Source organism: Scyliorhinus canicula, chromosome 16, assembly GCF_902713615.1.
Source record: "Scyliorhinus canicula chromosome 16, sScyCan1.1, whole genome shotgun sequence".
NCBI classification, from domain to species: Eukaryota; Metazoa; Chordata; class Chondrichthyes; order Carcharhiniformes; family Scyliorhinidae; genus Scyliorhinus; species Scyliorhinus canicula.
Genome location: NC_052161.1, coordinates 98,057,854 through 98,073,950, shown reverse-complemented (window position 1 = coordinate 98,073,950; position 16,097 = coordinate 98,057,854). Strand labels below are relative to the sequence as shown.

General features: G+C 45.8%; 1 protein-coding gene across 2 annotated transcripts in view; it reads left to right on the top strand.

Annotated features, from left to right (window-relative positions):
* The window catches only part of hspg2 (heparan sulfate proteoglycan 2), a 571,937-nt gene that overhangs the window by 547,083 nt on the left and 8,757 nt on the right, over nt 1-16,097 (top strand). For both annotated transcript variants that reach the window (XM_038821731.1, XM_038821732.1), the window contains 4 exons: nt 6,293-6,368; nt 8,662-8,740; nt 13,044-13,114; nt 15,839-15,922. In XM_038821731.1, coding sequence (XP_038677659.1) covers nt 6,293-6,368; nt 8,662-8,740; nt 13,044-13,114; nt 15,839-15,922 — 310 coding nt within the window. The remainder of the gene's footprint in view (nt 1-6,292; nt 6,369-8,661; nt 8,741-13,043; nt 13,115-15,838; nt 15,923-16,097) is intronic.

Genomic DNA, 16,097 nt, shown 5'->3' with positions numbered 1-16,097 from the left:
GAACCTGATGATCAAGTTGAAACCCAGGACTCAATCTCAACCTTGAGCACCATATGTGTCACCACATAAACCACCAGGTCACCTCAAAGAGAGGTACTAATAATGCTTTGAAGCCATAAAGGATGGCACAGTGGTTAACACTGCTGCCTCGCAGGGCCAAGGACCCGGGTTTAATTCCGGCCTTGTGTGACTGTGGAATTTGCACAGTCTCCCGGTGTCTGCGTGGGTTTCCTCCCATAGTCCAAAGATGTGCAGGTTAGGTACATTGGCTATGCTAAAATACCCCTTAGTGTCCAAAGATGTGCAAGTTAGGTGGGGTTACGGGGATAGGATTGAGGAGTGGGCCTGGGTACTCTTTCGGATGGCCAGTGCAGACATGATGGGCCAAAGGCCTCCTGCACTGTAGGGATTCATAATTTTATGATTTGATTACAAAAACATTTAAACATGGTCACCTTAAGGATTGGATCAATACTCCCAGTAGCTGCTGCTCCATCTAGGAAGAAATGGTTCATGATGCAACTTGAAAATGGAATGCATAAAGAAATAGCAAGGAAGGAACAGAGAGGAGGATACTAATAGGTGGCTATTGATTTGGGCTTAAAGTGAAGCTCTTAGCCCAAATCCAATCCTGTTGTGCATCATTTAGCTTTAACCTAGATCTGACCACGTACTAACACTTTTTCATACAGTGTCTTTAACGGATCTGTTGGAATGAGGTAACCCAGTCTAATGTGATGCCCCATGTTATATCAACTTTGGAGGGAGAAGGAAGGAAACGTTTAAACGTAAAACTCAAAGCTTCTCCGTCTCCCTTTGTTGAGGACAAAGTGTTTTGGTGGCTTAATCGCCCACCACACAAACCCTTTTAGCTGAGGATTGGAAGTCTGACTCCTTGTTCACATCTGGAGCATGTACTGAGTGGCACCGTCCTCAATAGGGCAGTGTGGTGCGAATAAGGACTGCTGTTGGACAAGTTCAGCTGGAGGCCCAGTTCATGTCCTTGTCACATTGGTGAGTCTACATAAAGACACAAGAAATCTATGCTGGCCGCACTCGTAATAGTTCAAGGCACACTATATGAAAGAATTCACCAATTGCTTTAACAAAATTAACCCAAGTAGTTGGCAGTATTCCTGGATTGCAAATTCTGTTAAATGATTACCAGAATTTAGCATTCAGCAACAAATTTAGTGATAATTTTGCAGTTATTTTCTATTGGAAGCACGGTTGATTACGTGTCCAAATAAGTGATTTGATGGGTGATGCTGTTAAGTTTTTAAAATGTGTTTACGAGCCAGTGTGAAAACTATTTAACATAGTAAAGAGAACATTTTTCTGTTTTATAAGAGAACAGGTTTACAATCCCTGCTTGCGTTTGATTATCTTCCCTCCCTAGAATGGAGCTTCAAGCCTAAGAATTGAAGCCCTTATTCATAAACAGATGGCTGCATCGAGAATAATAGATGCCAGGGAGAAATCACAAGAATTTAATTAGGGTGAAACTCCTGATACATTTAGCAAGTCAAAACTCCAGCTAACATTTGACATTAGTATTTGGGGTTTGTTATTTTGATATAACATGCAATTTCCATTTGATCTGAGTATGTCAGTCTGATCTGTATTTACCTTGGTGCCGGGTCAGGTCTGATGAATATAAGGGCGGCACGGTGTCACTGTGGCTGGCACTGCTGATTCACAGAGCTAGGGACCCGGGTTCAATTCCGGCCTTGCGTGACTGTCGATGTGGAGTTTACGCTTTCTCCACGTGTCTCTGTAGTTTCCTCCTGGTGCTCTGGTCTCCTCCGACAGTCCAAAGAAAAAGATGTTAGGTGGATTGGCCATGCTAAATTGCCCCTTTGTGTCCAAGAGCTAGGTGGGGTTATGCAAATAGGGCGGGGGAGTAGGCCGAGGTAGGGTATTCTTTCGGAGGGTCGACACAGACTCGATGGACTGAATGGCCTCCTCCTGCACTGTAGGATTCTATGGGCCCCTGCTATATATGGTCACACACAAGGGTAGGAACCCCTTCTGCTGACTTTGCTAGTTGATCAGGAACTTATAAATTGTCTTCTAATATCTGTGCTTTTAGAGGAAGGATTGTTTTTCAGCCTATTAAATTAGGCAATGAGAAAAAAACTTATATTTCAATCACATTTTTCACACCCTCGGGATGTTCCATAACATAAGAAAAAGGAGGGACCCCTTGAGCCTGCCCCACCGCTCAATACAATCACGGCTGCCCCACCGTTCAATACAATCACGGCTGGCCCACCGCTCAATACAATCACGGCTGACCCACCGTTCAATACAATCGCGGTTGCCCCACCGCTCAATACAATCACGGCTGCCTCACCGTTCAATACAATCACGGCTCACCCACCATTCAATACAATCACGGCTGCCCCACCGTTCAATACAATCACGGCTGACCCACACTTCAATACAATCACGGCTGCTCCTCTACCTCAAGCTCTCCTTTCCTGTCTGCTTCCCACATCCCCTGATTGCTCACAAGAAACCAAAGTTCAGTTCATCTAAGATTTAAATATACTCAAGGTTGGAGCACCCACAACCCTCTGGGATAGAGCATCCCAAGGATTCATAACCCTTGGAGTGCAGAGATTTCTCCTGATCTCAGTCCTAAATGATCGCCCCCTCTCCCTTACCCTGAGACTGTGCCCCGTGTTCTAGTTTTCCCAGCCAAGGGAAACAATCTTTCCTTTTACCCTTCAGATACTTCAATGAGATCACCTTTCATTCTTCTAAACTTAAAAGGGGTGTGGCCCAGTTTTTTCAACTTCTCCTCATAGAACAACCTTCTCGTCCCAGGAATCTATCTAAATGAACCTTCACTGTCTTAAAGGCAGATATGTTGTTCCTTAAATATGGGGACCAATACTGGGGCCAATATGGCAGGTGCAGTCTCACGGAAAACCTGTTCAATTGTAGCAAGACTTCCTTCTTCTTGTCTCTGATGCCTTTGCAATAAAGACTAACATGATTTTACTTTCCTAATTGCTTGCCGTACTTGCATGCTAACTTTGTGTTCTGTGTTCGAGTAGCCCTAAGTCTCTCTGAACATTGAGGGGTTTCATGCCTTTTTAAAAAAAGGTCCTGGATTTCTATTCTTCTGACCAATGTGAATAACCTTACATCTACTCGCATTATACTCCATCTGCCACCTTGTTGCCAACTCACTTAACCTGCTCCAAAATCATTTATGTACTTTTGGAAGCATAGTCACTGCTGTAATGTAGAAAACATGACAGCTAATTGACACACTGCGAGCTTCCTGAAACAACAATGTGAGAATAACCAGATACTCCTGTTTTGGTGATGCATAGTGTTGGTCAGGGCACTGCAGGAACTCCGCTGATCTGCAAGCGCAGCAGGCGGTGAAGAAAGCAAATGGTATGTTGGCCTTCAAAGCGAGAGGATTTGAGTACAGGGGGAGGGATACGTAGAAAACATAGAAAATAGAAGCAGGAGGAGGCCTTTGAGCCCGTTCCCCCATTCATTTTGATCATGGTTGATCATCAAGTTCAATACCCTGATCCTGCGTTCCCCCCCCCCCCCCCCCCCACCATATTCCTTGATTCCTTTAGCCCCAAGAGCTTTATATAATTTTTTCTTGAAATTACATAATGTTTTGGCCTCGACTACTTTCTGTGGTAGTGAATACCACAGATTCACCACTCTTTGGGTGAAGAAATTTCTCCTCCCCTCAGCCCTTAAAGGTTTACCCCTTATCGTCAAACAATGTGACTAAAGGGTGCTTAGGGAGAGGGAAGGGCCTCTTAAGGATAAACAAGGTCATCGATGTGCAGATCCATAAGGGATGGGAGAGGTCCTAAATGAATATTTCTTGTCAGTATTTACTGTTGAGAAAGGCACAAGTGTTCGGGAAATTGGGGAAATAAAAAGTGATGTCTTGAGGAGTGTACATATTACAGAGAAGGAGTTGCTGAAGCTATTAAAACACATCAAGATAGATAAATCCCCAGGACCTGATGAAATGTACCGCAGGACGTTGTGGGAGGCGAGGGAGGAAATTGTCGGCCCCCTAGCTGAGAGATTTGAATCATCGACAGCCACAAGAGAAGTGCCAGAAGATTGGAGGGTTGCAAATGTTGTGTCCTTGTTTAAGAAGGGCTGTAGGGATAAGCCAGGGAATACAGACCAGTTAGCCTTACTGCTGTAGTGGGTAAATTGTTAGAAGGTATTCTGATGGACAGGATCTACAGGCATTTAGACAAGCAAGGGCTAATTAGGCAAAGTCAGCATGGCTTTGTAAGCGGAAAGTCATGTCTCACGAATTTAATTCAGATGTTTGATGGGGTAACCAAGAAGGTAGATGAGGGCTCGCTGTTGACGGGAACTCTGCGCGTAGGGTCGCGGGGTGGCTTGTGGGGGGGGGGGGGGAGAGAAAGAGGCGCTCCTTCACCAGGGGGGCCTCCGATGGGGTCTGGCCCGCGATTGGGGCCCACCAATCGGCGGGCTGGCCACTTCAGCCCCGGCCCTATTTTATTACGCGGCTGGCCCCTGAACCCCCACACTATCTTGCATCGGGGCCGGTGCGTTGAAGAGGTCCCCCGCACATTCACGGGTTGGCGCGACCCAAATGGGCATGCGCGGGTTGGCGCCGCCCCAGTGCGCACCAAGAAGTGAGGCTGGAGCGGCGTGAACTGCTCCAGCATGTGCCTACCCTTTGTGGGGGCCAGAATCGCTAGTTCCCGCGCCCGTTTTAAGCCGTCGTGAAACGCGACGTCGGCGCGGACACTCTGTCCCGCGATCAGAGAATCGTGTCCCCAGTCTTCTACTCCACAATTCAACTCTCCTAAGTGCTACTGTGGTGAGGGAGGGAAGTGAGGTGTCTGCTCCTGGTTGTCTCTGAGGGTTCCCTGGTGCATGGAAGGTACAGGGAGTTCCTTAACACGGTCACCAGCAGTGTCCAGGATTAGCTTTAGAAGGTGTACCTATATATGGAGATTTGGGGTGGTCTATTCTGTTTGCTTCTCTGGCCTGCAATGAGAAGACTGTGACAAATGCTTAAGGTTGATTTTGCCTAAGGATGGGGATGGAGGGGAGATTGCCACTTGCAGAGAGAGTTCAGCCTGAGGTCATTCTAACCCCTGCTCCTCGTTCAAGTGTCTCCTGTCAGGAGTGACGCCGTGGCCAGCAGGTGGGAACCAAAGTTGGAACGGGAACCCAGCCATTCCAGGGAACAGTTGTCCCCCAGCCTGAAGTTATTCCTGGGGAGAGTGACTTGACATCAGATGCTGCACTGGGAGGGAAAGGGCAAGGCCAGGGTTGGGACATGAAAGCTAAGGCCACAGATGGGGAGGCCTTGGACCTAGACAAAGCAGGATGGGTTCTTTGTTTCATTGGGTTTTTGTGTTGGTTGGATTTAGCACAGGGAATCTCTGATTTGCAGAGTTCCCTTAAATGTCGATTAACAACAAGCGAGCGTTTTGATATTGGGCCGCAGCTGAAGAGTATGTGGGGTTGGGGTGAAACATAAAAATCTGTTTTGTTTGTGTGATTTTCTGATCAGCCTGTGACTGAAGTGTGAAAATGACTGATATGAAAACTGCGTTGTTGTTGTTGTTAGGCCGGCACGTGGACTGTGAGTGCCAGCACAGCTGGATTATTACAGAGCTGGAGTCAATGTTGGCACAGTTCATAATTTGTGTTGATCGAATAAAATAGTCCAGCGCAGGTAGAAATTTAGCTCCTGGAAATAAGATCTCATGTTAAAATCTGATGAGGAAAGATCAATTTTTTCCCAGGGAAATATTGAGTAGCAGTCAGGACTTAAAAACTGTGACCTCCCAATTGATTTTATAAATTCACTGACGAGTCGGTTGAATCCCAGGTAAAGTAAGTCGTACAGTGACCACAAGAGTTCTGTTGACTACACTCCCAAGTAATCAGGATGTGGAGTCACATAATGAGGGTTTAACCCCACCACATTTGAAACAACATGTTGCAAAAAAAGCAAAGGTGAAATCCGATTATGAGGAGGAAGCATTTTAAGGGTTCAGTAAGCAGTGATGAAACCTTTAATTAACACACACAATGTGGTTCAGTCACAATTTTTTATACCCGGTATGCACCATAGTGAGGTCTCGATTGGGTAGATGACAAAGAATTTAGTAGCTCCTAATTGGTCGTGTATTTTTTACTGCGAAATAAATCACCAAATGGAAAGCTGCATTTTGTAAAGGAAGGTTCTCGGTTGCTGTGGTTTATTACGGGTTTAAACTCTCAATATTATCTCTTCATACAGACTCTCCTGTGCAGTATGGAGCTTTCTTCCATGATGGAGGATACATAGTGTTACCAAAACAGATGTTCCCAAGGAGGTAAGAGCAATGAATGAGGTGCCAGAGTGATGGTTCAGGCACCTGTGGGGTCTCCTGTCATGAGTCACACATCCTGAGATTACTCATGAACGAACCAGTGATGTCAGCTGATGTCAGTAATAATTCACCAACATGTGAATTATTACCTCTGGAATGGGGGCTCAATAGAATATGGAGTTAAAAGGATATCAATTGACTTTCTTTCTCTTGTAGATTTAAAATCTGCCAAGCTTTGATCCCCAATCAAAGCGAGGATTATCCCACTCCACTGAGCACTGACCCTGCCAAACATACTGAGGCCAATGAATCCTTTCCCAATTACCAACCCCACCCCTCTTCCGCCCCCAGGTGCAGATGCTCACTCCAGGATGGGTAGATGGTGGGCAAACTCTTATCCACAGCTACTCCTCTTACTCAGAGTGCTGCCTTTTCTTCCATCCCCATGACCCAGGATCAGTCTCTCTTGATGGCAGCCCCCTCCATCCTGACAGTAAACAATCTATCTCCTTTGAATGTCATATGAATGACAGCTATTGATTGATTTGATTTATTGTCACATGTACCGGAGTACAGTGAAAAGTATTTTTCTGCGGCCGAGGGAACGTACACCATACGTACATAGTAGACAAAAGAATAATCAACAGAGAACGTTGACAAATGGTACATTGGCAAACAGTGATTGATTGCAGTACAGAACAAGGGGCCAAACAAAGCAAAAACATGAGCAAGAGCAGCATAGGGTGTTGTGAATAGTGTTGTTACAGGGAACAGATCAGTCCCGAGGGGGAGTCATTGAGGAGTCTTGAAGCTGTGGGGAAGAAGCTGTTCCAATGTCTGGATGTGAGGACCTTCAGACTTCTGTACCTTCTTCCTGATGGAAGGGTCTGGCAGAAGACGATGCCTGGGTGGGAGGTGTCATTGATAATGCTGTCTGCCTTCCTGAGGCAGTGGGAGGTGTATACAGAATCAATGTGGGGGTGGCAAGCTTGTGTGATGTGTTGGGCTGAGTTCACCACACTCTGCGGTTTCTTGAGATCTTGGACCGAGCAGTTGCCATACCAAGCTGTGATGCAGCCGGATAGGATGCTCTCTATCGCACATCTGTAGACGTTTGTGAGAGTCGATGCAGACATGCAAAATTTCTTGGGCTTTCTTGACTACTGCATTAACCATTCCACCAGACTATAATTTGCAATGATGGTTCTTTGGGGCTTGGGTGTCTATGCTGGGGTTGTGTGCTAAAGGGGATTTCTTGGTTTTCCTGGGACCAGGCAAGGGGGAAAGAGACCCAGGCGGGGGCCTCCACGCTGGCCAGTTTAAGCCGGCCAGTGAACAGGAGTGAGGTGGGGGAGGAGCTGCGGATATTGGAGCCTGGTAGAACAGGTTTCGGTGAGTCTAACCAGGGTGAAAAGTTGGGGGAAGGAACCGAGGTTGGGGGGAGGAGTTTACAAGAGGAAGTGGAGGGGAGGAGTCTGGGAGAGGGGTAGGGGGTGTCTGAAATGCATGGGTACCATTCACGGTACTCTTTCAGGGATTGGATGGCATTGAATATTAGGAGGGGTGGACTATATATGTCAACGGTGACCAGGGGCGATTCCTGATTCCTTTTTCTTTTTTTTCCTCCTTGGGAGGTTTAGTTTTATTTGATGCTTATATTGTCATGTTGTTTGGGGGTTGGTGGGAGGATGGGATCGTTGTTGTTGATAAGGGGATTGCCATTGTATTCGTTACCATTTACTGTTTGTTGGTGGGGTGTAAATTCTGAAGAAAATGTGAAAATGGAGAATAAAAATATATTTTTTAAAACTCTTCCGCCAGATTTGAGGGGGAGGGGGGTGGTGGTGTAAACTCCCTCCACCCATGCAGACACTTCCCTCTGATGTGACTGACCTTGTCACTGACATGTGACAAATCAAACCAATCAATCAATAGCTGTCATTCAGATGGCATTCAAAGGAGATAGATTGTTTACTGTCAGGATGGAGGGGTCTGCCATCAGGAGAGACTGGTCCTGGGTCATGGGGAGCGAAGACGATTCAGAGGTTTCTTGCGGCCTGAGGAAATAGCAGAGAAGGCCATGACTGGCTGAGGCTTTATGCTGAAGCCTCAAGGTATATTCCAGCCCAGCCTTAGAGCAGTAGTGCCCCCTCCTCTTCCATGAATGGCTACGAAAATCGTGCACCTTGTAGACCAGAAGCTTTTCTTCACCGTTGGGTGCATTGGAAAGGTTACTGCGACTATCGAGACAAATTTATATTCCTTCTATTTAAAAACTTTGATTGAATTTTCACAGTTCTCCAACTGCCCCTGAAACCATTGAAATGGAGGTTCACACAACATCGCTTGATGGCATCCTACTCTGGCAGGGAGTGGTAAGTACCTCAAATGTGTCCAAACAAATTAACATCAAAATCTCAAACTTGTATTTTGTTGCAAATCTTTGAGATATTGCATAAGGAAGAAACAAAATTGCCATTATTTGTTGTGTGTTACTTAAGAATAAATGTGATCTTTACAAAAAGGATTCCACACTCCCACGTTGAAATTGGGAGCACAGTGGTGCCGTGCTTAGCACTGCTACCTTCCGATGCTGAGGATCTGGGTTCGACCCCGGCCCCACTGTCCGTGTGGAGCTTGCAAATTCTCCCCCGTGTCTGCGTGGGCTTCACCCCCACAACCCAAAGATGTGCAGGGTAGCTGGATGGATTGGTCACACTAAATTGCCCCATAATTGGAAATAAAACATTTTTAAACACAATTGGGAGCCTGATTTCAGTTTGACTGCTGCCAATCAGGTTACTGGCAGTGATATGGAGGAGGGAATACTAACTCCACAATGTCCAAAGATGTGCAGGTTAGTTGGTGGATTAGCAACACTAAATTGCCCCTTAGTGTCCAAAGGTTAGGTGGGATTAAGGGCATAGGGCAGGATCATGGTCCTTGTTAGGGTGCTCTTTCAGAGGATGGTGAAGACTCAATAGGCCAAATCTCCTTCTGCACTGTAGAGATTCTATGAATATGAATGCCTTTTCCCAGCACTCCTAGCGGGCCAGGATGAGCAGGAGCTATTACTCAGTCCCTCGATCATAGCATCACCCATTCTAATACGGATTGTTGCCTCTACCCCCAGTCCTCTCTGCATCCCGCCCTGGGATATCAATTGATTAGGTTAGAACATAAAATCCCTACAGTGCAGAATGAGGCCATTCGGCCCAATGAATCTGCACCGACCATCTGAAAGAGCAAACTACCTCGGGGCAGGCTCCCATCCTATCCCCATATCCCAGTAACCCCACCTGATCTTTTGGACACTAAGGGGCAATTTAGCATGGCCAGTTCACCTAACCTGCACATATTTGGAGAGTGGGAGGAAACCGGGACACCCGGAGGATAGCCACACAGACATGGGGGAAAAGTACAAACTCCAAACTAACAGCCACCCGAGGCCGGCATTGAACCTGGGTCCCTGGCGCTGTGAGGAAGCAATGCTAACCACTGTGCCATCCTTTGTTTTGCTATAGCATCCTACTGAGGCCCACTCCCTGCCCTATCCCCGTAACTCCACCTAACCTGCACTAAGGGGTAATTTTATCATTTTTTAAAAATATTTTTATTAAGGTTTTACAGAATTTTTTTATAATAAAACAGTACTAACAAAACAAACTAGAGTAAACATTAACATAGTGCAAAAAGAGAATATTGAATAACAATTAATTGGACATTATCCCACGCAACTCAGTCTTCCCACACCATCCCAATGATGCACTCTTCCATACCCCCCTCCCCCCCACCCCCCTACAGATTGCTGCTGCTGACATTTTAATTTTCCCCGAGAAAGTCGACGAACGGCTGCCACCTTCGAGAGAACACTAGCGTAGACCCTCTTAAAGCAAACTTTATTTTCTCGGGGCTGAGAAACCCAACCATGTCGTTAACCCAAGTCTCTACACTTGGGGGGGGGGGGGGGGGGGGGGGGGCTTTGAGTCCCTCCACATTAATAAAATCTGTCTCCGGGCTACGAGGGAGGCAAAGGCCAAGACGTCGGCCTCTTTCGCCCCCTGAACCCCTCCAAAGGTCGCTATCTCTGGACTCGGCACCACCCGTGTGTTAAGCACCTTGGACATTGCCCTCGCGAACCCTTGCCAGAACTCTCTAAGCTCCGGGCATGCCCAAAACATGTGGACATGGTTGGGGTAATTTTATCATGGCCAATCCACCTAACCTGCATATCTTTCAGCTGTGGGAGGAAACCAGAGGAAACCCACGCAGACACGGGGAGAAAGTGCACACTCCACACAGACAAACAGCCAAAGCCGGAATTGAACCCGGGTCTCTAGCACTGTGAGGCAGCAGTGCTAACCACTGTGCCATTATTCTATGGAAATGGTCTGCTTGGCCTCCGGCTGCTGGCTTTCCCACCCAGCTAACCTGAAAATATGAAAGGGTGGCAGGCAGGTAACAACAGGGAAAATTATAATACAGAAATTCCTGAATTCCTAGGCAGTAGCCGTAGCAGCAGCCGCTGCTTAAACACTCAGGAGCATGGTATGACTTCATCACCGTGCAGTTTTATTTCAACGCAATGCCCCCCCCCCCCTCTCACTTCATACCAATCTGGTATATTCTTAATGGGAGTCACCAAAATGATAACGTTGAAAACAATATGTTCATCAGCCTCCAGGTATCAGAATCTTTTGATGAAATGCTGAGTAAATTGGATCAATATTCTCTGGAGTTCAGACGAATGTGAGGCAATCTCATTCAAACCTATAAGATTCTGAAAGGGCTTTGACAGGGTGGAGCTGAGAGATTGCTTCTGCTGGTCGGCGGAATCAAAATCATGGGGACAGGGGTGGGGATGGGGCAGTCACTGGTCAAGGAGCCAATCATTTAGGACTGAGATGAGGAAATATGCTTTCCCTCAGAGGATTGTAAATCTTTGGAATTCTCTACCCCAGAGGATTTGGAGTCTCAGGATATGAGTAGATATGGAGAGTGGTTGGGGAAAATGGAGTTAAAGCCCAATGTCAGCCATGGTCACATTGAATGACGGAACAGGCTCGACAGCTACTCGACAGGCCATCTGGTCTACTCCTGTTCCTATTTCTTGTGTTGTCTTGCAAAACTGTCACCAGGATATTGTTCTATTGCTGAATTCTGAGGTTACACCAAACTTTAGGAGACAAAAATCCCATTCTGGTCCACATTTATCAGTATTATTTTGCTTTATATGCGTTTTAATGCATAAATATAAAATATTTAACAACAGACACTGATGTATTGTGTGATAACTCCCCGGGATAGTGTACAGCCAATTCCAGTCCCCTTTGACCCGGAGTTGCGATACCGGTGAAATTAGATTTTATTTAAAATACTCGAGGTCCTTGATTGACTCCAATAAACTACAGTCACCAAGTTTGTAACTTTATAAACACAAGTAGCCTATTATTATGTACAGTGTTATAATTAAACGGACAGAAAATGTAAGTGACTATCTACCACCCACCCCACCTCATACACACTCAAACAAGCAACACAGAGGGGAAAGGGTGGTGGAAAGGAAAAGAAAGTATTCATAAAAGTAAAGTGAGGAGGACCTTTGATGAACTGGGATGATTTCCAGTCGATGTCTTTCTGAAGTTCAGGCTTTCGTCTTGGCATTTCTTCCTTCCAGACTTGAGAGGGTTTTCTCTGGCAAGGTTGTCTACTTTCTCTGCAGACTCTGTATCATTTCAAGTTTCCAACAAAGGATGTGCCCAGTACTCACTGCTTACGGAACAATAGGGCACTTCTTTCTCTTCAGCAAGCATGACGGAGAGAGAGAGAGACTGTTCCTTTCACTTCCAAGGTCTGAACACTTCTACTGAGTCCTCTTCAGAAAGCATTACACAGGAATCAATTACTGATCGCTGTCAGGCAGAACACTGTCTCACTAAATACCCAGTTAACGAATTGAACCGACTCCCTTCACTCCCCCACTCTATCCCTGCAACCCCGTAACCTCACCTAACCTTTGCACACTAAGGAGCAATTTCATTTGGACAAACCGCCTAACCTGCACATCTTTGGGCTGTCATAGTCCTTGACATAGATCAAAATCTCCGGCATTTCTATTCTCTACGTACGTGCCCATATTCAATTGAGGTTTGCAGTCCCGTACCTCACCATGAGAAGAAGGTCTGTTGTTATTGGGGCCTCACGGTAGCATGGTGGTTAGCATCAATGCTTCACAGCTCCAGGGTCCCAGGTTCGATTCCCGGCTGGGTCACTGTCTGTGTGGAGTCTGCACGTCCTCCCCGTGTGTGCGTGGGTTTCCTCCGGGTGCTCCGGTTTCCTCCCACAGTCCAAAGATGTGCGGGTTAGGTGGATTGGCTATGCTAAAATTGCCCGTAGTGTAAGGTTAATGGGGGGATTGTTGGGTTACGGGTATACGGGTTACGTGGGTTTAAGTAGGGTGATCATTGCTCGGCACAACATCGAGGGCTGAAGGGCCTGTTCTGTGCTGTACTGTTCTATGTTCTATGTTCTATGTTATAAATGAGGAGGATAACCGGTTTCGGAGCTCTGATGAAATGTTACACTTTTTCTCTCTTACAAGCTGGGCTAGTCAGCAGATGAGTGTTCCAGCTTGCCTCCTTTAGTTTTTGTCAACAACGGATTATCTTGTGTTTGTAGAAACATGGGGAAAATGGAAGAGGAAAGGACTTTGTCGCCCTCGGACTACAGAATGGTCATGTGCTCTTCAGGTAAGGCAAGCAAGGTGTGATGTGATTCAACAAGGAAAAAGCACATTTATTCATTCCAGCTCAAAAACCTCTTCCATTTTTGTAACACTCGGACCATAGTGTACAGATAATGCTATCCCCCTGTCCTTTACCCCATATGTTGTGTCACTGTGTGATATTTAACTTGCCAAATTCAGTGTTAATGGGGTAATTTTGGCCTCACAATATGGTCAGTCATCTTGTTCTCCCACTAATGCTGACACTCTTCCTTAAAGAGGAACCTTAACATGGGTACCAGGCTGCCTACCTTGTTTCAGGTGGGTGGCCCTTTAATATACAAAACAGGTTCGTATGACATGCATCAGATTCCAATCACCATTGCAGGCTATAAATAGTGGGATCTCTGTGAACGTCCTGTCCAGTTTCACTGACCTAGATCCTGAGAAGCAAGAGTGAGTATGCTCCTCCAGGCACTCAGAAATATTCTGGGTTGATACCATCCCAGGCTCTGCAACAACAACAACCCCCCCCCCCCCAAACCCTGTCGCCAATATACCTTGATGGCCAGGTTAAAATGGAACCTGACGAGTTGCATCAGAATGATCTTTTTAAGTGGGCAGTCCATCTGCTTATTTAGATGAGGCCTTGGCATCAAAATGGTTTCAGTGTCTTCACTGCCAGAATGGTCAAGTTGCTGGAATGTTCCACTCGCCCAAAGGTTTAAGGCCAACCCTAGGGATTTCCAGCAAGAAGCAGCAGACAGAAACACATCCTTTCTCACCTGAGGTACTGCAGTCGGTAACAGGATCACGGGCATCTATCTACCGGAGATCGCTAAAATCGTCACAGGCTAGAGACTGATCCAGTGGTTGTCCACAGTCTCAGTGACCCAGTGAGGCTCCAGTGGATCATTCTGCTCCATTCACGCAATTGAAACTTTTCACTTTAAAGAAAATCTCCAACATGCTCACGATACCAAAGATAATTCAGGTCAATTCAGAAAAAAGACAAAAGAACTCACATTCATCTAGCTCCTGACACCCCCTCAGTACATCCCAGAGTATAGTACTTGTACAATAAATAAGGTGTGGTTGCTGTTGTAAGCAGGAAATGGCAGCCAGCAATGTGATCATGACCAGATAATGCATTTACAGATGTTGCTTGAAGATTAACTATTGGCCACACCACCGGGGGATTACCACTGATTTTCTTCAAATAGTGTGGAATTTTTAATGCCCACCTGAGAGGGCAGATGGGGTCACAGTCCAACGCCTCATCCAGAAGATAATGCAACACTCCCTCAGTACTGCACTAGAGTGTAAACTTAGATTATGTTCTCATGGTTGTTTCTGATATGGAGTCTTCACCTCACAGAAATCAGGCAATCTTCTTCACAGAAAACAATCAGCATGACTAATAGACTTCTGGATAGAGCATTGCGGGTGACGAATCAAAAGTCATTTTCGAACTTTGCAATGGAGTCCGCAGTGGGGGGACTGTAGAATATTTCAAATGGATGAGCTAGGAGAGCTTGGGAAGGGTGAATGTCCTTCCGTATCTGTCCCTATCCTTTCATTTTATGATCAATTAAAATAATGGGCTGATCTTCCCCACGAGGGGCACGAACATGGGGCAAAATCATTGCATTTGTGCAATGACAGCAACTGTTGCTGTTATTGCATAATGGCTTGTTTTTCTGTTCTTATTTTCAATTAAGCTATGATCCAAATAATTAATGGAAACAGATCAAATTAATGATAGTGGGTGTCATCAATCGATCACTGTACACTTGTCTGTCATTCACTGCAGTAAACTGTCACACAAACACCCAATCAATGAGAATATTCACTTCATAAAGTTACTTTTGCCGGAGTTTAGAAGGTTGAGGCAGATCTAACCAAAATCATAAAGGGATTCAGCAGGGTGGAGGCAGAAAGACTATTCTCCATTGTGATGGAATCCAGAAAAAGGGGCCATAATCTTAACTTTCAAATTGACGTCCCTGTGGGTGGTGGAAATCTAGGAGGTGTTATGACACAGTTGGGTAGCGTCACTGCCTGTGTGTGAGCCAGAAGCTGAAGGAAGGTGTGTTCACAATGCGGCCCAACAGTTTGAGTAGTAATTTGTAAACCTTTCCAACACGCCAGTGGCAAATGGTAAGAGTGGGAGAGATTCCTGGTCAGTCATGTGATGGAAAGAGATTGGAGCCTCCACCATCATTATTAAAAGTTCTAGGCTATAACACATATGTTACCACAGCAACCCTGAACCCTTTGAGGGGGGGTGGGGATGTTGGCTCAGTTTGCTGAATGGCCAGCGTGGATCAGATTGGTGCCGCTGGCAGCCTGGACCTCGATCTCCTTTCTGGCTGCGGTAGATTTGGGAGCTGCCTCCTTGCCCAACCTATGAAAGAGGTCGGGGGTCGGACCTGTCTTTGCACAGAGAGCACGAGGAGAAGCAAAATCTGGAATTCTCTGCACTAAAAGAGTCAGCCGAAGCTTTTAAGATAAGGGTCGATAGAGTTTTGTTCCGTTAAGTTGCTGGCAGCTATGAATTATAGCCAGGTTGAGATACAATTAAGCCATGATCAAATTGGATGGCTCCAGAGGCTAAATGTCCTTCTCCTCTTCCTTTCCATATTTAGTATTGATGATAGGCCTCAGAATTGTGACACCACAACAGCAGATTCTTCACTAGCTGTTTTGTTTCTAAAACGCTTTGCACGTTTTATTTTTGTCCATGCAGTTACCAGCTGGGAAGTGGTGAAGCCAATATCCTGTCAGAAGATCCGATTAATGATGGGGAATGGCACAGAATAACTGCTGTGCGGTAAGGAAATAGAAACCACTTCTAGTGATGTTAATCCATCCGATAAAAAAATGTTAATGTTACTTGAATAGTAGTCCAGAGTTATGTACTAATGCTTCAGTTCAAATCCCACCACGACATCTGGGGGAATTTAAATTCCATTAATTAATAAATCTGGGATAAAATACTAGTCTCG